General features: G+C 43.5%; 1 protein-coding gene across 1 annotated transcript in view; it reads left to right on the forward strand.

Annotated features, from left to right (window-relative positions):
- Nucleotides 1-247: 247 nt before the first annotated feature.
- grin2db (glutamate receptor, ionotropic, N-methyl D-aspartate 2D, b) overlaps nucleotides 248-26,356 on the forward strand; it is a 51,535-nt gene continuing 25,426 nt past the window's right edge. Inside the window, 6 exon segments of the mRNA XM_085178013.1 lie at nucleotides 248-604; nucleotides 16,129-16,468; nucleotides 16,770-16,976; nucleotides 18,030-18,296; nucleotides 21,349-21,677; nucleotides 22,838-22,952. Of these exon segments, the coding sequence (XP_085034139.1) occupies nucleotides 16,181-16,468; nucleotides 16,770-16,976; nucleotides 18,030-18,296; nucleotides 21,349-21,677; nucleotides 22,838-22,952 (1,206 nt within the window). The 5' untranslated portion in view covers nucleotides 248-604; nucleotides 16,129-16,180.

The following is a 26,356-nucleotide window of genomic DNA, read 5'->3' on the forward strand; positions in this document are numbered from 1 at the left end:
GTGGCGATGGTGGTGGTGGGGCAATGAGAGGGCTGAGTGGTTCTAGTAAATATTTATATTGCATTATGATACGCGCGACAGTGAAAGAGGGAGACGGGGAAGGCAGAGAAAGGGGGGAGATATAGAGCGTCCATCCCTCTATTAATTTTATTCCGGACCGCTAAGTTTAGCATTCAACACGTGTCGCCAGTGATGGAGAGAGGGAGGGAGGGGGGGAGAAATCGAGAGAGAAAGGGGGGAGAGAGAGAGGTTGACGGTTGCTAGGTGACGGGGCGCATATACTGAATTTTAACAAAAGATCGGGGAAAGAGGGAGAGCTGGAGAGGGAGAGAGAGAGAGAGGAGAGGAGAGAGGGAGGGAGAGGAAAAGAGAGAGATCAGAGAAATTGAATACATGTAGAACATATATATATTTAGATATATATTTTCACAGCGCGCGTGTCTGTGTGTGTGTGAGTGTGTGTGTGAGTGTGTGAGTGTGTGTGTGTGGCGGCGGCGGCGGCGGCGAGAGGGGGACACCCGCAAAACGGATACCTCAAAAAGGAAGGATGTGAAAAAGGATGGAGGGACCCAGGAAAAGAGGGGGGACAGGCTGCTGAAAAACAGTAAGTACATTTATTTTAATGATATTTGTAATGCGGAGGCATCTTTTCTTTTTCTTTTTTTTTTCGCTGCTTCACTCCACGCACACAGACTCTGTGCTGCTGCTTAGATTAATTGCGGCTCGGGCAGTGAGAGGGTGCTACGCGTCATTGAGACGGGGATAGCGGGCTCGGGTGTCGGCATCTGTGCGGACGCCGGTGATGGAGAGATGGATGGATGGAGATGTGGAAACGGCCGGCGCACCGGGGCTTTGACCCCTCTGTCATTGCTGCGCCTGAGAACTCACAAGCACCTTAACGCATATGTTCCTTACAGCAGATGGGATAGATAGTCTAATGACAGACACAGACACACACGCACAGGCACACACACACACACACACACACACACACACACACACACACACACACACACACACACACACACACACACACACAGTTTACCGGTAGTTCAATTAATCATATGGACTAAACCTTTAGGCTATGATTTTGTCTGCCAGGAAATTTCTGTGCATTATTAATAAAGACAGAGTTTGGGTTCCGTTTAAGTCTTCAAACACCGGCGCTGGCTGCAGTTTCCCCCTCACTTTGCTGCGGATGTATTAATTGACGCGATCATATCTGTTGATGCTCATTTTGTCGGGCTGCGTGGTCAGTGTCAGTGCGTGCTTGTGTTTGTGTGTGAGTGAGCGCGTCTGCTCGCTCGTCTTGCACAGCTATAGCGCTAAGCCCGCAAGATTGCCGATCAGTTTTGCCTCTTGATCTATTTATATCCCGATACGCTGAATATTTGGGCGTATGGCAGCGCGCAGTTATCCCTCTGTTGCCACCGAGGAATCTTCCCCCAACAGGCTGACTTGCCTCAAACATTCTCAGACAGCTGGAACAGGCGGTTTTTTCCCCTCTCTCTGCTTTTTTTTCTTTCTTTGCCCAGCTGCGTAAAGGTGTATGTGAGAGATTTCACTCTGTATGTACATTTTCTGCACCTCTTTGGGTGCCCAAATAACTTTTGTTTTTGCCTTATGGTACTTTAATAGAGTGAATAACAGGCACAACCAACACCATCATCATCATCATCATCATCGGTCATTTTCTAGAAAAAAAATAGGCCTTGGACCAAAGAGACCACCAATGGAGAAGCTCATGCTGTTGACCTGTAAAACGGAGAGGCACAGTGTTGCTTCTATTACAGATTTGCTGCAGTGTTTGAGAGTGGCAATGCATTGTGAGGCCAACATTTATCCTGATGGAAATTGGAATTAATGTGTTTGTTTTCCCCGTTTCTGTGGGGTGTTTGGTCTGTCTCTCTCTCTCTCTCTCTCGCTCTCCCCCCCCCCCCCCCCACACTCTCTCAGCTGAATTCTGTAGCTGATATCCATTTCAATCAGCTCTTTCACCCACAGGTGACGTGCTCGGTACAGTTTATCACTTTGCCTCACAAACCCTGTGAAATCTACGCACAGGCGTACTGCAGCAGTGTGCTGCCTGCACTGCTGCCCGTAAAGTGTTGCCTTCAGTCTCAGTAGAGCCCCCCTTCTCTGACGATCTGTCGTACAGTTGCCCAGAGAGAGCTGTACTGTACCAGCTGTGAGTAGGGGCAGGCAGGAGGGGAGGGGACGAGGATGAGAGAGACAGCAGGTGTGGAGGGGCAGAGAGAGGAAGACAAGGATGAGAGGTGTGAGGACAAGGGGGAGGGGGGTGGAGGAGGGATGTGAGCGGGAGAACTGGGCGAGAGATTGGGAAGGCAGGAAAACGAGGTGGAGAGTAAGAGAAGGAGTTGGTTGGAACTGAATCTTGGGGGGGGGGGGGATTGGAAAAGCACATGAGAAGAGATGAGGAGAAGCAATAGAGTCAACATTTGTGTGCTTGTTTTCTTCAGCCCCTGCTCTTCATCAATTTATCAATTTCATCTCATTGATTCTTCGACTCTGGCACAGAAAACCTTCAAGCTTAGCTCAGTCCCTGCTTCGCTTGTCTCTGCACCCCCCAGTTCCCCGTTCCCTATCGCCTCCATCCTTTCCATCAAAACTCTCACCTCTGCAACCTGTAACTTCCGCTGCAAGGTTTCCTGTCCCCCCCCCCCCCCCCTTCCTTCTGCCCGCCCTATCATTTGCTCAACGCAACGTTAGTGGATGGTTTCCTCAATTCTGCCGCCCACCCAAACCCCTCTCCCAGCGTCTGCACACGTGGCGCCCAGTGTTCTTTTTAATACCACTAATTAAGGTAAAGCTCGTTAGCATAGAACATCAATTAGTCTTTAACGAGATCAGAGGCCGCTGTTTTGGAGCGATTACTGTACTCTCCTTTCTCAGTCTTCTCCTCTGGACACTTCTTTGGGTTGTATTGATAAACGTGTTGCATATTCACTTTGGCCTGCAGCAGTGCAGCTCAGAATTGAATACATGTGGTTGGGAGTGGGCTGTGAGATGCCCTTTTTTGATGAATTATCTGACTGTCTTGTGCTATTTTCATTTGAAAACCCTTCTTTGGCTTACCCGCAGCAATAAATAAATCAAACTCATTAAGGACAAATCTGTATCTTCCTACGATAACACCTCTGACTGGTGCTCATTAAACAAATCCATATAATTTCAGGAAAGAATGCCCTCCATTGAAATCAGCAGGGAACACAATTTATCAAACTGACTCTTCTCTACAGTTTCAATTGATCTAAAGTGTAAAATTGGATACTACAGTCGTCAAGCTTTTAATGCCTAAAATCACTTAAAACATTTTTTTATTAATGATGCAGGTGTTTAGAAATTAAATGATGTTCAGTTATGGCTTAAAAAAGAAACTGCCACTCAACACAAGACTTACAACTAAAAGTCAATTTAATAAATCTGAATCTTTTCAGGAAGTGCCATTGTGAAATTTTGCACAGTTGAGATAATAAATTAACTGCCTGCACAAAAAATAATAAGACATCTTAAAATTTCTATCATTTTAGACCTTTTAAAGCAAAAACATATTTAAAAAAAAATCCAAAATGCTCTCGCTCCAGCTTGTCCAGTGTCTTTTTTTCCTTCATTGAAATTCTGGGTATTTAAAGACAGTAACACACGTCACACTGGACAGGGAAGTTTATAAATCGTTAATGAAGGAGTCAGGCTTCATTAATGAAGCTACAAATAGGTACATTTAGTAGAGGATGTTTATTTATGGCTTTATTTCTAGCAAAATTTTTAAATTTTCAGTTAAAATCAGTAAAAAATTGGAGTATAGTAGTGATTCCAATATATTCAAATTTAATCTGTGTCTGCTAGTCAGATTTAACAAAACAACCTTTTTGGTAAAATCAGTGCAGGTACCTCAAATTTCTGCTGATTAGCTCCGTTACAGCTGCCAAGCTATCAGTGACAACTCAACCAATCTACTAGTAATTAGCTACACAAGTAACATTATGATGCACTTGATTGTGACAAGTGCGAGGAAAAACACAAAAATCATCTGGTTGCACTGGTTCACCATGTTTTAGAGAGCGACGTCTCCCAGAATAAGGTATTTGGATAAACTTGTAAATGAATTAGTAGCTGTTGATGGAAGTGGTGCAAATATAGCTTTCAATATGATTTAAAATAACTGGAAAATCCAATACAGTAGTACAGTATCAAATCCTTTATGCTGATAGAGCTACATAATTGTGTCATTTTAGTAGAGTGAATTCAGAGGTGCATTCAAATACCTGGACTATATCACCTGTATAGTCACCTAACAAACAGATGGGAAGTAGAATCAAGTGGACAGGCTGGCTGACAGACACACTGATAAACAAAATCACACAGACACACACAAAACTGAGGGACAATTTAGCGTGCACTCCTTGCACAGTGTTGTCTAACAGGTGTGTGCACACACTCAAGCAGGCATGCACACACACACACAAACCTGAGCCAGAGCCCCGCGGCTTGTTTTGGGAATACAAGTCTGGAGGCAGAAAGCAGGCACACAGCTTCACATGGCTGCATGCAATACACAGGCACACAAACTCTCAAAAAGTACATTCAGGGAGAGACCCATGGGTATGCAGTCAGACACACATGCACACACACACACCAAAGCATACCCCAGAAATACACACAAAAGGAATACTGGCACTCAAACAGACACAAACACACAGTTTTGGATGAGAGAGGACCTTGGCCACGAGATGCGCACATTTATACACTGTATATATACACTTGTGTGCACACTGCATTGAGACACATGCGCACACACTGACAGACACAAAGAGGAAAGGCAGGACGAAGAAAAGTAATGAAAGAAGATAAAGAGATGTGCAGGAATGTTTTGCGGAGTGCAGCGTTTTGCAGCAATGTGGTGCGGTCCTTCATGATGATGGATGGGGCAGGAAATGACAGCATAAGTGGTTATTAAAAAGAGGAAATGGGGGCATTTATAAAAAAAACTACGTTAGGCTATGTCTGCAGTCCATGTCTCGAGTCATCCTGAGCTATTGTGTCATGCCTTCGGATCTGTGAGTCTTCCCCGAGCTGCATGCAGAGCGAGCTTTGTTAAAACTCAATGTCATTCTCCTTTCAAAGAACTCAGGAGCTGGCATTTATAGTAGACTTTGTACAGTGTGCGATTTACAAGGTGCAGGTCCCAGGTGCGAAGTCAAACTTGTTTTATTGTCTTATCACTTCATATAAAAATAGCTTTGCACTATTTTTATGTTAAGTTTGAATGTGAAATTCCTCCATAAACAGGTGCCAACCATACAGCTGCTGCAAATGCAAATATGTGTGTTTGCACCTGAGTGGAATTTGCACAGTGTGTTATCTACAGTACAACAAGGAGGGGAAGACAAGGAAGGAAGAGGGAATGTCAGCGCAGAGATGGAGAAAAGGCTCTGATGAAGATAGTTTGATGTTGCTGTGCTGTTTTAATGTGCCTCATCTCTGCATAAATAGCTCCAGCTTCTAAAACTGGCCGTGTGATTTGAGACAGTTCTACAGACTCTCTCCTGCTTTTTTTTTGTTTTTTTGACACTGAAAAGAGTGAAATGTACAACGTGCACAGATGCTGTTAGCCTAACTCAGGATTACAATTAATTTGTTTTCATTTCAGGTTGCGATTTTTCATTATTCCTCCTGAATATTTTCTCACATCTAAGTCCTCTTTAGTTTATCTCTAAAGGTAATTAGGACTGAATGCCTTCTTTTCAATTATGTAATTGCAATTTGAATCTGATGTGTCAAATGAGCCAATCAACCACCGTGTCCTTAAGCTACCCTTGTTCGGATTCATCTGGGCGATTGTTATGTGATCTGTCCCGTGGTGAACTGTGGCATATACTCTATAAAAGACTGCAGCTTTGGGAAAAGAGAGACACTTGTTCACACATTTTGCACGGAGCAGTATAGGAGACGGAAAGGAAATCAATTCTTGGCACTATATGCTCCATGTCATCTATACCCAAATATTAAGTCAGCTGTTTGCAGCTCGAATCATGAACTGTCCAGGGCAATGTCACTTTGTGAAGACTAGTTTTTGTGGGATGTGTGTGGATCAGTGTTCACTGTTATGCTGTCATTAGCTTTTAATTTGACTCAGTATTATCACTGACTCAACAAAGATGAATCATCAGTCATATGTTAGTCATGCCATAATGGTGGAAAAAGTGAGTAATGCGATTTTTATTAGAACCTTTCCACTCAGACCAGATGAATCACATTAAGACTAGTTTTTCTTTTTCTTGTGATAAAACACACTTTCACGTGAATGCTGTTTTAACACCTAGAGGGTGTTGAAGACACTCCCCAGTGGCAGTGGCCTCCAGAAGGATAAAGTGTTCTGCCACAACACTAAGGGTCAGAGTTACTAAATTGGGCAACAAAGCGCAATCCCCAAATAGCACTGATAGATGTGGTTAGCAGGTTGTTCACAAATGTTGTCCTGTTTTCTAAACAGAGGTGCAATCAATTAATTTCAATACCAACCGCCAAAAATAAGCTTTAACTATTGGTGCAATTAGGGTCATCTGCACAAACCTCTGAGTTTCCACCTTTTACACACAATCTTGTCACTGTGCTCTCTTTATAATACAGAGAGTGCTTCTTTTTGTATATCTGGCACTCAGAGTGGTCAGGATTGTTGTGAGGAACATGTTGAAGAGCCCAAGGCACTAACCTGAACTCCAAACTCTCCAAATATCCAATCTGATCAAGCATCAGTGGGATGTGCCATCTCTGTCTCCCATCCTTCAGTTGTGTTTTGCTGGCACAATAAAAACCTTCATGATATTGGCTGTAACTTCATTGTTGTGGATTAATGGTGTTATTTATTTACATGTAAATTAGGCACACAGGTCTTGAGAGTCACACAGTTCACTAGGAAAAAATGTATATTCCCTGACTGTTTGGTGAATAATTGCTGAAAGCTGATGGCAGTCACTGTGAAATTGATTGCTGAAGCCAAACGCCCAGTCGCTTGGTGAAACTGGTCAGAAAGAAGAATATGGTGCACCACAGAAAACATCACTGCGATCGCTTTGCTCACTGGCAGGTTGCTCGTACTTTGCAAAGTCTGAGCTGACTTACAAGCTACTCATCGAGTGCTTGTGTAAAGTGAGACGTAAACTGCAAATGAAGACTATTTGCTTTCTAAGTCAACGTTGTGCCTTTTGAAACATGTTGGTTGCAGCAATAAGGGACGACTTTCACTTTTGCAAGCTTTACCTGCACGGTGAGTGATTGCAGACAAGTTCCTTCTTGGGGTTTTTTCTCCTCTAATAGCAAAAGCACAGCTGTCAGAAATTTTTGATATCTCATGACATGAACCATTTTCTCACTGCTTATAATTGCATTCTGTAAACGATAATATGAAATCTGCTGAAAGAGCTGTGGCCATCTCAGCCTACTGAGCACATCTCTGATGAGATACCACAGCTTCATATGTCAGGACTTTAAAAAGAAAACAGACATTTCATATTTGTTACTGTGAAGCAAACACCATAGCATTAGTGAACTCCGAGGGTGAAGAGAACACAGCGGGGCTCTGACATCCCCTTCACTAACCTCTCACCACCTCTTATTATTGAAAATCATCCTGAGTCCTGTAGACTTCTGCGGTAGGTAGGCGGGTAACTTTTGCAGTCAGTGAGGTTTGGTTAATTGGTGATTCTAAATTGGTCATAGGTTTGAATGCGGGTGTGAATGGATGTGTGTCTCTCTGAGTTGCGACAGACCGGTGATCTGTCCAGGGTGTACCCTGCCTCTCGCCCAGTGGCAGCTAGGATAGGCTCCAGGCCCCCTGTGACCATGATAAGGATAAGCGGAAGAGATGGGATAGATGGATGGATTCCGGTGTTGGGTTCAGAGGGGTTTGCGGTTACGTCGTAGGTTGCGGCATAGATTTCCCACTGAAGCTATAAATCAGAATAAATGTTTGCTGGTCTTGATCTTTATATTCTTCTCCCCTTGCTGGTTAGGGTTGCTCTGTCTGCGTCGGAGTACATTTCCTGATCCACCAATGTTCAGACGATAGGCTGACAGAAGTGTTGCTAACACCTTTGGTTATGAGCGCGGGTGGGGCCAGATGTGCTGTGAATGCAACTCAGACCTGCATCTAATATTGTTACGCAGCTTCAAATTCAAGAAGAAGGAATCCAGCTTGATTCAGCAACATTTGGCACCTTCCTTGGAATGAGACAAGCTTAATATTTCTCCCACTTTAAATTTTCCTGAACATTTGGACGCATGTGTAAGTGTCACAGACGAGCTATACACAATCACCCGTACGTGCAAACCTTGAGCATGCTCGCCTGCTTGTGCAACTGTGTGCGTTGGCACTTGCCTGTGTGTGACCTTGTACAAAGACACAATAGTTATCAGTGAAGGTTTCCCACACCGGTTTAATCTGTTTATCCCCAGAATAAGATTGTGAATCATTACTATGCAGAGCCAGGTGCTTTTTTCTGCTGTGAGTCTTGAGCAGCTTCCTAGTTTGTAGTTGTTAAAGAATGTTTCACCTTACAGGTCCTGAAGGGCTGCTGTGTCGGCTGCTTTTCATCTTGCTCTTTTAATTAGTGACTGATTTAGATCTGGCTAGGTGATCCCAGTGTCTGGCCAATCAATGAGGGAATTAATGGAAGCAAAGCAACAGTGTGGCTTTGCGACTACTGGTTCGAGTTAGAGTGGGAAAATAATCTGTTTAGCTTCAATCCTTAAAAACGTGGTATTTGTTCAATGCTTTAATGCGACGCCGCTAAATGGCGAATATTCCGAGGCTTATTTCGACCGCCTCATCACGTATGCTGTGACTCCTTCATCCATTTTGTTCCTAATTTCAGTCTCAGTGCTTGTTAAAAACATCAATCAGTCAAGCATTTCATTCATGAATGTACAGTATGTTATGTAAATGCTCAGTATGAATGCATTTTTATTATTAGATGCATTGATAGTGCTCTAATATTGAAGCTATTTTCCCTAGACCGAAAGCCCTGGGAGTTTCTGGATGCAGGTTGTGCAGTGAGAATTTATTCCTTTTTAAAACAAACGTAATAAGATAATCCCCCAGACTGTGCGTTGTAAGCACATCTTAAGAGATTTGAGGGGGGGAAGGAACTACAGAAAACAATTTATATGTACATTAGAAGGAGTAAATTATATGATATCATAGTCAACCTGGGAAAAGAAGGGAGGGCCAGGCACCAGCACTGCAGTCCTTTGCTGCCTTTTGTGTTGGGAAAATGAAATACCTTTGCTCCTTTTACCAGCATTAGCACTGGACATATAAGCTATGTAGTCTCCCTACAAAGCTAGTATAGGCCATTTAGGCTTATTGAAATAATGCTTTGTAAGGTACAAATTCCAGCTGCAAGCTCCCCAGACGCTGGCCTTTCCACATGAAAGTTTATGACCTCGCTGGTATTTATGTCTGAAAACTCATGAGAGTAGTAGATCATTTGTTGCCGATGTTTACTGAATGGATGTGTTGCTTGTGAGTTTGAGGGAGGGAGAAGATAAAATAGAGAATAGAGAATATTTCTGTTCATCATTCAAACACAAATTGATTTTGTTTATGCAGACTGTGCAGCTCAAAGCACTCTGTGTGTGAGCTTGAAATGCCCCGAGGATTAAATGAATGACGGGGTTGAAAGATAACACATACACACATACACACACACACACAAGATAGTTGTGTTTTCATCACTTCTTAGGACATAGCACTGACTTATTTGCTGTACATGTACCCTTAACCTAAACCTAAGTACTACTTGGACAAAACATAATTCTTAAACTAAGGATTTATGTTAGGAGGACATGCTTTTTATCCCGAAAAGTGAGGCAGGATCTACAAAGTATGACCATGTAAACAGATTTATGTGCCTGTAGCTTCACTTATAAAACACACACACACACACACACACACACACACACACACACACACACACACACACACACACACACACACACTCAAGCACACACACAAAACCAAAGAGAGAGAGGGGGAAAGCAGGAGAGTGTGGATAATTTAAGATGCCTAGGCTTTATTACAGAGAAAAATTAAAGGCCATGAATTTTATCAGCTGATTTTTCCTCTCGGGTTACGTGAGTTAATTTTTTTCTGAGCATTACAGCAATTACCCGGCATGTGCAGGTTCATAATAAGCAAAATCAAAAGGCATTCTCCACTTAGGTAATTATACACTCTGTCCTGAATGCTGCGAGTTAGAAAGATGAGATGTGGATAATGTCAAATATTTCAATAATGATCATCCGTAATGGATGTGATTTTCCCGTCACTGCTTTGTGTGTCTGGTGTGCCAGAAACCACAGAGGGTAAGACTAAGACATTTTCCTTTTTGTTAAAAAACGAGGTCAGTGAATTGTTAGTGCAACACTGAGGCAGGGTCCAAGGTCAGCTTCATCTCATTTCTATCAATCCATAGAGGGACGAGAAACAAGGAGTGTCCTCCCATTCAAGTAATGAAAGTTATCCCCTGAATGTACAGAAGTGGAGCCCAATTAATTGACACGGTCTCTTGGCAGGAGAGTTTAATCCGAAACGTAAAAAAAAAGAAAAAAGCCTGAATTAAAGGCAAGATCCTCTGAACCTCGGAGTGAGGTGCATTTTGTACGACCACATGGAAGCTTGAAATGTCAGAATAAAATGCCGTCTTGCTGTGAAGAAACATCAAAGTGAGATGTCAAGGTGACTGTTTCATTTTGTTCTTCCAAAGGGTTACGAAATATGAAAAGGACATGTGGAGACTACCTGCCAGACACAAATGTTTGGCATGAAGAGCCAAGGGGAGATTTTGCTTTCCCATCTCACATAGTACTGCAGCTTATATGAAATAATATCATATACAGTATATAAATTTGCATTTTGTGGGAAGACAAAGTAGAGCGGCGGCCTTGAGACTTAATATCGAAGAGGTTTTTTTTATTTGATAAAGAGGCCAACTCAATTTATTTCGCATCTTCTATATCACCTAACCTTAAATTTAAACAATCCATATGCAAAGCTGTCTCATAACAAAAGCAACATATTGTGATTTGTCTTTCCTCTTTGAGGACCTGCTGAGCTGATAGATGCCTGTGTGATTTTTTTTCCTTGAATGGCTTATGATAGTCACAGCTCTGCAAGTCCAAGCAGGGCAGCTGTGGCTGCAGCAAGCTTTACTACTGCTGTTTACAGCCATGCAGTAGAAACACACAGAGCACTGTACGCCCTACTGCTGCACGCTGAGCTTCTTGTCGATCACTCTGCACACTATGCACAATGGGAACAAGAGCCGCTCGCCTGCCTGGTGGCTCTTCTACTCGACAGGGATCAAAGAGAACGAGTGCGATAGGGACAGGGAGAGAAATGGGAGAGAGGAAGTAAGTGAGGGAGGGAGGGGAGGAAGCAGAGAGTGAAAGAAGCGCAGGACAAAGACGTGCGTGAAGGGAAAGAATGGGGAGCGATAGAGGAAAACAGAGGGAAAGGAGAGAGGGCAGGAGAGTCGGTTACAGTGGCATGCTGCAGAGTGAGGTGGTAGAGAGACTGAATGAATGAATGAATGAATGAATGAGAGGATGAATGAACGAGTAAAACACCAAAAAATCCAAAGTGACTCAGTGAGACAGACTGAGTGCGTGAGTGTGTGTGTGTGTGTTAAGTGAGAGTGCATGAGTGAGTGGATGAACAAGTGCAGCAGGACAGAGAGGGAGGGGGGAAGGGAAAAAGAGAGAGAGAGAGGGTGCGATATTGGGAAGGGGGGAAAGAGAGGGAGAGAGGATCTGTTCCGTCAGAGAGGACACACTCCAGTGGCTGTGATTGAAGTATGGGCCAATTAACACGAGGAGCATTGAGCTCCAGCTGCACTCTTCTCTTCATTCCTCCGCTCCCACACACTGCCATATTATCCCCCACAACACACACACACACATTGATACACTCACATATATGCACACTATGGACACCACACTGTGCTGGCACTTTATCTTATCTTTTAGTACAGTACAGCTATGTACCAAAGAAAATTATCGAGGCTACACATGGCCGTTTTCTCAAGCACATTGTCGGGCTTAAATGTGGACAAATGAAAAAAAAGGAGATGAATTGAGTCTTCATCTTCATGAATGTGTGTTTCTTAACCTAGGCACTTAGAGCGAGAAGCTGCAATCTCTTCTAATAGAGTATAGCACAGTATTTATTAGATTGCATATATTTCAGATATGTTTTTTTTGTGTGTGTTGGCTGTGGAAAATGGCCTAAGCTGATTCAGTGCAGCTCGTGCCACAGGCAGCTGAGAGCAGGTCCATTACTCTGCGTGACAGCAAGGAATGAAGCAGCAGAGCCTCATTGTGGGCTAAACACAACGCTGAACACCGCACTTCCGCAACTCCACACTGCACAAACTCCAGACTACTCAAACTCCCATCCCCGCTCACGTTTCCCAGCAGATCCGATGCAGCGCGCGGTCTGGCACGCTGCCTCCATTGGAGTTCAGTGTGAAAGGGGCTCAGAGAAGTGTGGATGCCAGCAACTGACATCTACCCAAGAGCTCCCCACCTCTCTCAGGACGTGCTCTTCTACAGTCACCGCAGGCGCTCGAGCATACAGGAGAAGGGGGAGTAGGTGATCTTAAACATTGTGATTGTTTCCCTACCATCGCACTGACACCAAGAATCAATTTCATTTTTGTGTTCGGAGGCTATACAAGTTTTTTGGTCCCTTTAGCTTTGGCAGGAGTAATATAGGCTTCGCTGTTCTCCTCTATAGAAGGATGTACTGTACCTTCAAAGCTGATTTGCCTTCAACTGCACAAAGCTGCAAACCTATTTTGATATTTCACAGACCAGGGAGAGAGTTTTCGCATAAGCTGCACATACACTCGCCATTAATTCCTATAAGTAATGATTTGAAATGGCAGCGAGCGCATTATGCAGAGTAAATCAAATGTTTAAGCAGAAATGTGATAAGATGTGTTTTGATTGTGAAGTACTGGCTGGCAATTTTGGAAGAGAAAGATGAGACTGGCTTGCCTGTGTGAATTTTTTCTCTCTCATCTTCTTGATTAGCTGTCTCTGTCGGCCTAAGAATATGCTCTGCTCTTAAGTACCCGGTAAATATTCCTGAAGGTGTTTTTAGTTTGCTTCTAAGAGTCACTGGCATGTACGCTGGCTTTCTATGGTGCTGTAAATGCCACTTTCTTTGTTTAAAAAGACAAACTAAACAGCCTCAGCAGAAAAAAATTATAATAATTAAACTGTAGCTACAGTAAGCGGCTTATTACAAGATTGATTGACAAACGGAGAGATCAACACTGCACAGTGCACATAGTTTTAATGGAGGCGCTGATGTAATGATTTAGAGAGCTTATAATGATTGAGGGGCCATGATGAATTTAAAGTTGTGGTTAGGTTAAAAATAAAAAAAAAAATCAAAGGAAGCACTTTTCCATAAATTCAGATTTTCCTTTCAAGAGATGAATCCGTTACATATTTATTGCATCTGCAGATGACAGACAAGGACCAGACAATTTACCTAATAATGCACACGTGTTTAAGAAATGACTCTACAATAATAGATAACTTGCCTTTAATGACTTTCAGTAAGAAACAGAAATCTATACACCTTTTGATTAAGTGATCCCTGGATTGTGGGCAGCCTCTTGCCAAGTACATTTGGAGTATCCAGCGCTCGTCTGGAGGAAGCTCCAGGGGACTGAAGAGGATGTTTTTTAAAGGGGGGGGGGGGGTTATACTAAAATATAAGAGAATAAAAAGCATTTTAACTAAGGATTAATTTACGTTAGAAAATCAAATGGAACTGTAATCTCTCACTCGTTCTCTCCCACTCCTTTTTATTCCTCGCGTGTGTGTCAAATGTAAGCCTGCTTTTTTTATTCAGTCTGCAAAATTTCACAGATCGGAGGAAAATCATGAACTTATAGTAAGATATATTTAAATGAGGATTTATTTATAATTAACTTTATTGAAGCACGCCCCAGTAAGATGTTGCAGTTTGCACTTTTGATAACGGGCAGAGTGCGCTGTAAGAAATGTGGATGCTGAATGTAGTAATGCGCTGTTCGCGCTTCCAGCGAGGCTCACCAAACGTGGAATAGCACACGCTGGCTGTGCAGTGCAATGTAAACACCTCGTGAGACTGAAATGCGGTGACAGCCCTAACAGTTAATGGCTGTGAGCTCGGCACCGTAGAATACATCTTTTCCAAATGAAATGATGTACTGTATTCCTGCAGTTCCATTTCTGGCTTTCTCATTTTCTACCTTTGTGCCCGTCTCCGTATGTCCTTTCCTACCGCAGCTTCCTTACCTCAAAAAACACAGAAACCAAACCAAAAAAAAGAGGAAAAAACCCAACAAAGCCCTGTTTTCCTACCTCTCCTCTTCATTATTAGCTTCTCCTTTTCCCTTTCCTCTACTAACAAGTTTGTCTCCCCCTATCTCTCCACATCTCCATCTCTTTTTCTTACCCGTTTCTATCAGCCTCCCTTATTCACCCTCTCATCCCACTGCTTGCTCTCTCTCATTCTTCCTTTTTCTCTCTACTTCCCCACCACACACACCCTGTCACTCAAAACAGAAGGTTTGGCAGTACATTTGCCTAGGCCAGACACGTATACACATCCCAGTGATCAATATTTCTTTTCCTGCTGCTCTCCCCTGTCATATTTTACACCACCTCCAACCTCCCCACCCACCTTCGCCCTCCCCTCTCCCCCACCACCGTGTGGCCTGTTCCTCCACACAGTCTCTCGCTCAGTACATCCTAAGTCATATGCTCCGAATATTTACAGTACTTTTCATTCCTATTCATTGCACAGCTCTCTCTTGTGGCTGCTCCCTATCTTTCATTCCTCCGGTCCTTCTTTTTCTTCACTGCTGTCTTTTTTTATCCAAAAGACTGATCAGGGTCAAAGAATCGGCAGACTGTGACAAAGAGAGGCGAGTCGGATGAAGACAGAGCGAAACAACATAGAGGGGAGGATAGGGCAAACAGAGGCACAGAGAGGGAGAGTTACTGTAGAGAGAATATTATGTCAGAAGGCCCCTGCTAATCAATGCAACTGTGCCTGGTACCTGAAGCCATGAAAAACTGGGAGAAGAGACGGGAATGTGAAAACGGCAGAGCACAAGAGAGTGGGCCGAAAGTGAGGAGGACGTGGGGAAAGGGAGGGAGGAGGGAGGGAGGGCAGCTGGCACCAGGAGCAAATTGAAAATGATTTGCTGTGTTTTTTCTCTTTTCTTTAGTGAGAGTGTGCGTGTGTGCACATATTAACCCTGCTATCTCCCAGGTAGTCATTATCTTTCTGTGTGGCTGTTTGCGTGGATGTGAGCGCGTACAGTCATGCATACTGCATTAACCCTCATATCTCTCTATCATTAAGGTGCTCTACAGGCGCAGTGCTGCTATGAATTTATCTCAGGAATGTTTGTGTGGCTTCAAACGCTTGCATGCTTGTGTATGCGCGTGGACGCGGTTGCGCGTGAGGGCGAGTGTGTTTACAGTTATCTTAATTGTTGTTATCATTCATGCAGCACAATAACCACCTCCGCCCCAATCTTTGTCTCTGTCTGCTATTAACTCTCTCTCCCTCTCACCCACCTTTTCTCTAACGGCCAGTTTCTATTTTTCCTCTTATTGTTCCTCCTCAGCCTGCAGCCTAAATAGCACCCATTTCATCTTCTCTCTGTCTTCCTTTCTTCTCCGTCCTTCATTGGTTTTTTTTCTTATCCTGCATCTTTCGTTCAGTATTTTCTCCAACCAAAACTAACTTTCATTACCTCATGATTGGATTCAGAATTTGTTTCCCAGTCGACTGTATGAAGTCTCTGATCACTTTCTCTCTCTTTTTCTCCCCCCGTTCTTTCTTCTACAACTCTTACTTATTGTGTCCTTCTTGCCCTCTTCTTTTTCTTCAGTTTTTCTTTATTCTCTAATTTGATTTGATGTCCTCTGTATTGGACATGATAGAAAAGTCTAACTTAATGTCTTTGCTCTTGCTTTTTTCCTTCTTCTTCACCTCCCTTTTTTTCTTCTCCTTGCTGTCTCTCTTTCTTTCAGGCACCCTCTCTTAGTGCGATATATATCTGCCTCCCCCCCTCGGCAGGTTGCCATGGTCGCCATACCTACTCTCTCTCTCCTATTGGTCCTGGCAGAGTGGGCAGGTCTGGTGGACGCCTCCCCCCACCTCCTGCTCCGGCCGAGTCCGCGGGAGCGTGATGCAGGGGCCATGATGAACTTCAACATCGCCGTGATCCACGCCGGTGCGACAGTGCAGGCGGAGGCGGCGGTGGCGGGGCCTGGGGGAAGGGTGCTCTATCCCGGCTTTGGCCGGGTCTACGGCTCCCTGGGGGAGAGCGTGGTCACCCAGTGGGGCTCTGCTAACGTCATCTGGCTACAGGTTTGACACTGTCTCCTCTATCTAGTGCTTGTTCAGCTTTACTTGAAGGAGGGGAATAACAATGATGATCCATTATTCATAATCACTCATTATTTTAGCTGAATAGGCAGCACATTGCTGCTGTGTGTATAGGCCCTGCTGAATGAGCAGGGAGCTCTGCTCCTTGACCACAACTTGTATGAGGAGCCAGACATGCCATGAATACTACAGACACCTTCTTTGTGACTAAGGCAAAGTCAAGACACACTGACCCACTGTCTTTTTCTCTCTGTCTGTCTTCGTTCCTCCCTTCATCCGGCAGGTGAATGACAGTAGTCCTAAGACAGTACTGTCCCAGCTGTGTGAGCTGCTGGCGGCGCGGCCCCTGCAGGGTCTGGTTTATGAAGAGGAGAGGCCCCCTCGCACAGCTTGGGGACCTTTGGCCCCCATGCTGGAGTTTGTCTCTGCACAAACAGGACTGCCCATAGTGGCTGTAGGAGGGGGAGCGGGGCTGGGGAGGATGCCACAGGTAGGAGGAGGGAGGTTGTAATTGGGGTAGGTGAGGAGGTGTTTGCGACTTGAGTGTGTGTGAGATAAAGTTAGGAGAGAATTAAAAAATATATATATATGTATATATATATATATATATATATATATATATATATATATATATATATATATATATATATATACAATCTGGCCAGTGTCCCAGATTGTGTAGCTGCAATTGTGAGAAAAAGCAGGCAAAACAATCTTAGTATGATGTGTCGCACACTGAAGCATCTCGGATTGACGGGATTTTTAATGGACTATAAAGGGAAAACTGGTATCCCCATAACAACAATGTCACAACTTTGCACATCCTGTTTGTGAAGAAAAGGTGCCAGGGAAGTGCCTGCGGGATGGAGGGCAAGCTGAAGGTCAGGGTCACTGATCTGCAAAAACTTTACAGTGTTTGATCTGTAAATGGCACCAACTGGGGCTATTGCTATGCCTGTGATGTTTTGGGGAGGGAAGCAGTGAGCAGACACGAGTGTGTATGTCAGTGAGTAAGGATGTGTGTGCAGACTGTACATTTTTTTTTTTTTTGAATTACATGATTGTGTATACATCAGAGAAAACTAGTGCCAAATTTCATCACCAAACAGGGGGGGAAGAAATAAAAAGCAGTGCATTTGTGCTTACAAATAACTGTTTTAACCATTTACTCTTGAGGAATTAAATTGTAGCACTTTGATGAACTTCCTTTGAAGCTGTACCCTCGCCTAATCCTCATTCCCTCCCACCTCCTGCACAGACTTTTTAGAAACACTCCCTTCTGGATGTCATAGGAGAATTCGTGCAACAATCCAAGCTGTTTTAGCCCTGCGGCGGAGCGATTGCTGCTGCTCTGTAACAACTACAAGCCCCGTGATGCCTCGATGTTGTGCATAAAGATGGAGCAGTCCAGGGCATTGTAGTTCTTTTTAGTAAAAATGTTGTTTGTTAGTTACTCATGCTAGTGCAGCTACAGTTTAGACACAGAGGGGGAATTTTAAAGTGAGATTTTTAACCACATCTGCCACTATCTTCCCAAAATTAGGAATCAGGTTCCGTCTTTCTCCAGTTCAGCTCCTCTACCGCACTCCAATTAGAAGTCATCTTTGAGGTGTTGGAGGAGTACGACTGGACCGCCTTTTCCGTGGTGTCCACGCGCCACCACGGCTACCAGGATTTCCTGTCTGTGGTGGAGGGCCTAACGGACGGCTCGTTCATCGGATGGGAGAAGAAGAGCGTGGTGATCCTGAACGTGACCGACGACCCTGGGGGGGCACGCACACGCAGGCTGCTGAAGGAGAACGAGGCGCAGGTGAGACAGGGGGGAGGGAGGAGGGAGAGGGGGAGGAAAGGGGAGGAAGTGCTGCAACTATCATTGGGGGCCCCCCTTTCTGACAGGTGGCTTCCCAGCTTTTTCCTTCCTTCTTCATCTCTCCCTCTGTCCCTTCACGTCTCTCTCTCCCCTCTCTCCTCTATCCCTCTGTTCTTCTCTTCCCCTCCCATCTTGCCAAAGCATAAAGAGTTCATCGGTACAGCGAAAAACCACGAGTCGGTCTGACTTTGCCGACTGGCTTTTGTGTGGCATTGTATGTTCTGTGGTGATGCAGAGCGCTGAAGAAATCCAGCACTTATCGTACAGTTTTCACTCGTTTTCCTTTTAAGGAGCTTTAAGGTTAAAAAAGTGGACAAATGTCTTATGCCGTGTTCTTTTTTTGGTGATTTCAGCCTGTCATACTCGTTACTGTATGAATAGAAACTGGATTGTAAAAACAGGACTGTTTATCGTCTTAAAAAAACAATATTTAGCCGCACAGAATGAGTTTGTAATGAGCGATCAGTTAGCGCGCAGCTGGTTGTTGGAAGAAAATGACCGTAACCGATTTTCTTTTTTCCTTTTTCTAATTCATAATTCATCCATTAACAAGCTGATGCTACACAATTGCTTCCCATTATGTAACTCTCACTCTCTTTATTTTGGCTTAAACTTAAACTGGCTTTAACTTAAAATATCCAAATATTACAAGAAAATCAATCAATTCTAAAGCTTATGCTTCAAATTTTCTTTGACTTATTAATCTCGACCAGGATGATTTGTGGTTTTGCTTTGTACTTCCGACATGTTTCATTCCTTTGTACATCCACACATACATCCACTTTCATCTTTCACTCACATTTTTTTTATACCACCAACCTCTCTTAAGCCCCCTTTTAACCCCCATGATCGTCCTGTTCAGATTTGTTACTAATGTCCGTGTTCTTATGCCTACCCCACCTCCCCTTCAAAGCTCCCTTTCTTCCTCTCTGCCTCCCCTCCTGTGCTTCTTTGCCTGGAGACAAGCTCAGTCTCCTCTGCTGCTTTGCTTTTCACCTCCATCTCTGTATGGCTACCACTCATTCAGTCGCACATCCCTCCTGCTGCACGTCTTCCTGGCCCCAGACTCTGCTTACCGTTGGCTCGTTTTAGTCTGGGTCTCAATGTCATCGCTAATGTCCCAGAATGGCTACTGCAGCATGTGTGTGTGCGCGTGTGTACATTTGTGTCTGTAAGTGTGTGCATGTGTATTGGATTCCTTAGGCTCCACTCAGCTGGTGTCACTGTTAATCTAACATACCGCCTGCGGCGAGTTGCCTATACGGAGAGCTTGCTTTTTAACCTTGCTTTTCATGACAGCTCCCTTGTTTTAGCTTTTCTCTATTGCGGCGGCTAATAAATGCTCGTGACTGGCTAGTGATGTTGTGTGTGTTTGCATTGCGTGCTCTCTCTCTCTGTCTCTTTCTCTTTCTCTGCGCTACATTTATGATAATGTCTTCCACATTGTAGATGGCCCCGTGCAGGTCTGGGTCAATTTCAGCTCGGCTCTCTCGCTGTCTTTCATTTGTCCCATTCCTCTTCCAGCTTCTGCTTTGTCAGTGTTTCTTCTGCTCCTTCTGTCTTCATCTCGCTCTTTTTGTCTGTTTTGTGTTTCGCATCCTCATTTCCTATCTTTAGATATTGTGTGTCTTTTTTTAACAGCTGATTTCATCCTTCCTTCTCAATTAAGTCTCCCAATCTCTATCTTCCACCCTCTGTCTCCCTCCTCCTCCTCCTCCTCTGTCACTCTCATTCCCTGCCTAATTCACTGGAGGTTTATTGGCATACAGGCAGGATTGTTTTGCCAAGCCATTACAGTTCAAAATTCAATGAAGGCGCAATTCTCAAAATGTGCTTTCAGTCTGTTTCCCTGACACCCCCCCTCCTATTGCATGAAAGAGTTGTCTTTCTCTTTTTTGCCCTTCAATTCTGCTTTGTCTCTTTTTTTCAAGCTGTAGTTTTATTTTTGGTTTCCTCATTTATTCTAAACACGTCACTTCTTTTTTGGTATTTGCCCTCACTTTTTTTCTTTGACTTCCTGCTTCCAGATTCTACTTCCTCTCTCCACTTCCTTCTCTCTCCAGTTTCCCAGTAACCCCTTACAAACCCTGTCAATTTCATCCCTCCTTACCTCAGCATTTGCAGCAGGGCGCTCATCCCGTGTCACTTCTGTCTAGCTTTAATATTTTTTTCTCTCTTTCTTCCCAGCCCCACTCAATCATCCAAACCCTTCTTTCACAAACATCTCTTATCTCTCCAGGCACTGATTTCACCTAAATATCATCCTTTGCTTTTCTTCTCTAACCCTCCTTCCCCCCTTTTGATCTCCAAGGACCAACTATTCTCTGACTATCCTCCTCATCCGCTCATTTTGCCCCGGTTGTCTCCCGTCGTCTTTCTCTATCCTGTTTTTTAATAACATGTCAGAGCTTAACCTCTTCCCCCTTGTTTTCCCTCAGGTGTGTTTGGACTTTAACCGCCACCCCTCCTCCTCCTCCTCTTCTAGATCCCCACCTCTTCCTTGCCGCTTCTCTGCTCCACCGCTTATAGTTGTTTGATTTTTTTTCCTTTCCTTGTTTTACTTCTGTTTTTATTAACCATAAATGTAACTTGTTTCATTAGGCCTAAGCTCATCAAGCACTGACCTTTACTGCTACGCACCTCTTAGCACACATCACATGCTGCCCTGCAGTCTTCCCTCTTTTTAGAGCGCCTGCATCCCTCTTGAAGTCTAACACCCGACTTCCATGCACCTTATCACATCAGCTTACAGCTATCGCTCCTCTTACCTCATCCAGCATCCTTGTTATTTGCTGATATGGCCTTTTTTATCCAACCTCCTCCCCTCCCATTCAGGTACACCTCTTCTCCGGCTCTATCTTTCTCCCCTTACTTCTCCCACCCTCTGTCTCTCTCCACGTCTCCCCTTTCCCCTCCTTATCTCACTAGTGTGTATGTGTGTGTGTGTCTCCCCTCGTCCCTGTTCCCTCCCTGCCTTCCTGCTGTCCTCCAGGTACGTTTGCTGTACTGCTCCCAGGAGGAGGCTGAGCTGGTTTTCCGAGCTGCCTGGGCCGCAGGTCAAGCCGGAGCCTCGCACATGTGGTTTGCTGTGGGACCAGCCCTCTCCGGTTTGGGCATGGAGAACCTGCCCCGGGCTTTATTTGCTGTACGGCCCCAGGGCTGGAGGGACGAGCCCCGCCGAAGGATCGCTCGCGGTGTGTCGGTGCTGACTCATGGGGCAGTGGCAATGCGAAAGGAATACGGAACCACGGGCGGGCCAAACTTTGTCACCAACTGCATGACGGATGCCAATCAGACCCAGAGACTGCGAGGCAGGATGAGGTGAGAGAGATATTGGGGAAAGAGTGAAGCTCTAGAGAAATGAGGAGGGGAGGAGGAGAAATATTAGGTTGGAGGGTACAACACAGCTGGCAAGCTCCAGACAAAATCTTTGAAATAGGAAGGAACAGAAATAGAGATGGAACATGGTTTAGTCTATGAAAGGAGGTCTGGTTCTTCGCCAGAATGAGCTGGAAGATATATGGGTGGAGTTGGTAAATTCAGTGTCAGAGAGCAGGCACAAAAGGGATATCTGAATTTGGAGCTGGCTATCATCCATGCAAAATAGATGTTGTTGGTGCGTGTAGTTGTGAGTTGGCGAAATTACCACAGCATCTGTAGCAAGCAGACCATGTCTCATGTATATTAATGAACTAGCTTTAATATATTCCTCGTAGGCTGTACAAACGCACAAGCAGCACACTCTTAACAGGTATCTCAGGTGGCTGTGGTTGCCCCGGTTCATATATAACATCAGTCATTCTCACTCTATGTGCACATTGAACACAATATTGTATGGAGAGAGTACTCTAAGTAGTTTCCAAACATGAAATTGATTAGTTTATTTGCTGTAATTTTTTTTGTAAATGATCCTCAGCACAAACGGTGAGGCAATTATTGGGAAATGATTAATGGATTCTCCGCTGTTTGTTTATAAATTATGTCTAGGAACAGAGCAGAAAGATGTTTTCGTTTCCATTTTTTTTGCACCGCTACCTGCTGTTCACTGTCTGCAACTACAAGCTGCTGTTCCATATGAAGCTTTCTGTCATGCATTACAGAAAAAAAAGAAACGCTCTCATATTTTGTGTTTTGAAGCCAGCAAGATGACATAAGGAGACAATTAGAAAGCCTGTCCTGCGTGATTACCAGACAAACTATAGAGCCCGCAGCCGATGCCGAGAGCAGCAGTTGTTTGACTTCAAAGATCCTGACAATTCTGTGTGTCTGATCATTTGTCTGTACATTTGATTAACAGACAAGCCCTGACTGTCACCACAGAGGATCTGTGATTTAGTTTCAAGTGAGAGCAGGGCAGGCATTCTGTTGCATCAAACACAAGTGACGTTTCTTTTCTCCTCATATCTTTAAGATGAATGTTAATTCATTCGCTGATATTATGCGCTTTCTGTCCTCTCCCCTTCTGCCGCTCTTCAATGCAGATATTTCAGCAACATCACGCTTGGTGGTCGAGATTACTCTTTTAATAGTGACGGTTACCTGGCCAACCCCTTCCTGGACGTCATCTCGTGGACACCTGGACGTGGATGGGAAGATGTAAGGACATGACATAACTTCTTTGAATCTTTTATTTGCAGATTTATTGAGGTGTAAAAGGATAATTGGTTTTTTGTTGACAGTCTTGAGACTACAAGTAGGGAAAAAAACAAAAGCTCTTAGCTGCTGACCCCCAGAGCAACTGGTTTTTTTGCTGATTTGAGCAAAATGAATAATATCTCTACAGTATGCGAGCAAGTAGAAGAGATTCATGTTCCAGTAATAGGCACATAAACTTGACAGTGAAGATATGCAGGTCACAAAGGTGCATGCTCATGTGAAGTTCACGATTTCGCTGTTGGTGCCTCAGGAGAGAGAAGCTGGCTGCTGCTGACCATCTGACTGCGCTTTGTGAACGTGCACACTTGCTGTACTCTGCCTGTTTGGTTAATGCTGCTTATTCAGTTCATTTCATGGTTACAGTGCATTCACGTAATACCACAAACAAGCTTGCACACACACACACGCACGAACGGACACACTTATTACTCCGTAATGATCGGAGCATTGACAAACATCTAATCATCATCAAGTTTGATGATTATAATTTTTTGAATTCACCTATTAAGCAAAACATGCACGCTCTCCAGCTTCTAAAATGAAATTTCCTGCTTTTTTTTATATATCACTTTAAACTGAATATTTCTCATGGTTTTTGTTTGGTTTTCTTTGGTTTGACCAATAAGCAACAATGGCCTCCCCCCATGACCACAGGGAGGCCATATTATTTGATAATTTTACTGAAATTGCTTCAAAAGGCACCAATAGAGCTCCAGTTTAGCGACTTGAATTAGTTGTTTTGAAGTTGTTGGAAAGGGGCATGGAAACATATCGCCATGGGAGTTTATGAGGATTGACTTGAGTGGCCGCTGGTGGCAAAGGTTTTATTCTTGGACTCTAACAGAGCAGTGTTGCATGATTCATGTTTCAAAATAATCCCTGTTTATCTTCAACATGGTCTGCAGTCCCACAGTTCATCCACTGTCTGAAACAAGCTGTTTTAGCTCCCTTTCCTTTAAGCCATCGTTCTGTTTGCCCCATAAAGAACAGACTCTGATGAGCACCACCTCGTTCTCTTGCTGGTGTGGCGGCTCTGGAAACAAACTGTAAACCTACCAAAAAATACCAATTCCATTCCACAAAAAACTAACTTTGCAAATTCGTTCCCAGATGTCAGTTTATATTTGAGCATGAATCTAATGAAAATTAAGATTGGACTGCAGCAAAAACATTTCAGTATTTAATCATGAGCTCCTTTTTTGGAATAAATAAATGGAATCACCTGACACTTTATTAGTTACATCTTTCTGGTGCCAGGTGTGTTGCCTCTTGAACTGTTTTAATTCTTTGTGGCATAGATTCACCAAAGTGCTGGAACCATTTCTCTGAGATTTTGCTTCATGTTATGATGATATTATTGTGCAGTTGCTGCAGATTGGTTGTGCATTCATGATCTCACATTCCTATTGGATTGAGATCGTCATATTCAAGAATCATTTAAGAGATCATTTAAGCTTTGTGACATAGCTTGTTATCAAAAGATGGGCACACTGTGCTCCCCATGGTCAGCAACAATACTCAGGTAGGCTGTGGTGTTTAAATGATCCTCAGTTGGCGTCCAACCTTTGCCAATAAAGTATCCCCTATATAGTCACACCACCAAAGGCCTGAACCATTGGTACAAAGCAGGATGGGTCCATGCTTTCATGTTGTTTATGCCAAATTGTGATGCTACCACCCAAACGTGGCAATCAAAACTCATCAGAGCAGTCTCCTATAGTCTAATTTTGGTGAGAATGTGCAAATTGTAGCGCCACTTTCCTGTTGTTAGCTGACAGGGGTGGTCTTCTGCTACTGTAGCCCATCTGCTCCAAGGTTCTGTCTGTTGTATCTTCAGATGTGCTGTTCTGCATATTTTGGTTGTAGCAAGTAGTTACTTGAGTTACTGTTGCCTTCCTATTAGCCCGAAGCAGTTTGGCCATTCTCCTCTGACCTCTGGCATCAACAAGGTATTTTCACCCAGAGAACTGCTGCTCACTGGATATATTTTCTCTTTTTTGGACTATTCTCTGTAAACCCTAGAGATGTTTGTGTGGGAAATCCCAATAGAGGAGCAGTTTCTGAAATACTCACACCAGCCTTTCTGGCACCAACAACCATGACACTTTCAAAGTCACTCAAGTCACTTTTCTTCCTCATTCTGATGCTTGGTTTAAATTTCAGCAGGTCGTCTCGACCATGCCTACGTCCCTAAATGCACTGAGATACTGTCATGTGATTGGCTGATTAGATATTTGCAGGAGTTGTTGAGCAAATATACCCTAATAAAGTGGATAGAGAGTGTATGTAGCCGATGACTGATGTTTCTATGTGTCTGCATATGATTGTACTTGAGATTTAACATTTTTATACACGTAGTAACAGCTGCAATTATAGAATTATCAGAATTATAAGGTTCAGTAAAGCTACACTGAAATATTCCCATTGTCTTTACAGAAAGTATATTAACAGGCTATTCAGTATGATCATTAAGATCAACATTTCAGTGATATGTTAATTATATCTCGCCATTCTCACTCACTATTCCCCTAGATGAAACGCTTTGTCTTTTATCTTTAATGAAGCAAAAATCCAGCTGTATACTGAGCTTTGTGAACAAACAAAGCTCAGTATACAGTCTGTGCGACTTTTGTCTGTTGATGGCCTTAAAAAAAGAAACTATATCTTAAGTTAAATGTAAAGTATTCTAGCTGATGAAATTTATTTATTTATTTTTTGCTTAACCTCCAAAACTCATGAGTATTTCAGAGTGGTGAACAAACTTTTCAAGTTAGACTAGAACTGTGTGCCCGACAGGAGTGTAATTAAAATATCCTCAATTTGATGTCATCCAGGTCCTAGAGTAGAAGAAATTGACTGTTTAGAGCAATTCTAATAGTGTTTATATATGTGTAAATTTATATATGTATAAGAGAAAATAAGTAGAACTATAAGAGAATTTTATTCAAATGAAAATGCAGTTAAACATGTTTATTTACTTTATTCTTTGTCCATTCACAGAAAGCGATTTCTTGATGTTGTTTAGATTAATAGTTGCTGATTTGTTTTTTTTCTAAAATAAAGTGAAAATCCGACTTAAATAGTCCTTAAGGTTTCTGGGCTTCATCTGCATCTGATTGTAGCCTCACCATTGTTTTGTGTGCACATCTACCGAGCACCTGTACGCCTGGCGTGTCATGCATATTCTATAAAACAGCATTTGTTCAGGAATCCTTAATACGAAGCCTTGTCACCTGTTGGGGATGTTTTCCCTTTAATGCGCTGGGATTTTCCCCTCGTCAGTGTCAGAGGAGAGAGAACGAGGCTCATTTTCACACACACACACCTGCCTTTCTTTCCCACAC

This window comes from Neolamprologus multifasciatus, chromosome 11 (genome assembly GCF_963576455.1).
Source record: "Neolamprologus multifasciatus chromosome 11, fNeoMul1.2, whole genome shotgun sequence".
NCBI classification, from domain to species: Eukaryota; Metazoa; Chordata; class Actinopteri; order Cichliformes; family Cichlidae; genus Neolamprologus; species Neolamprologus multifasciatus.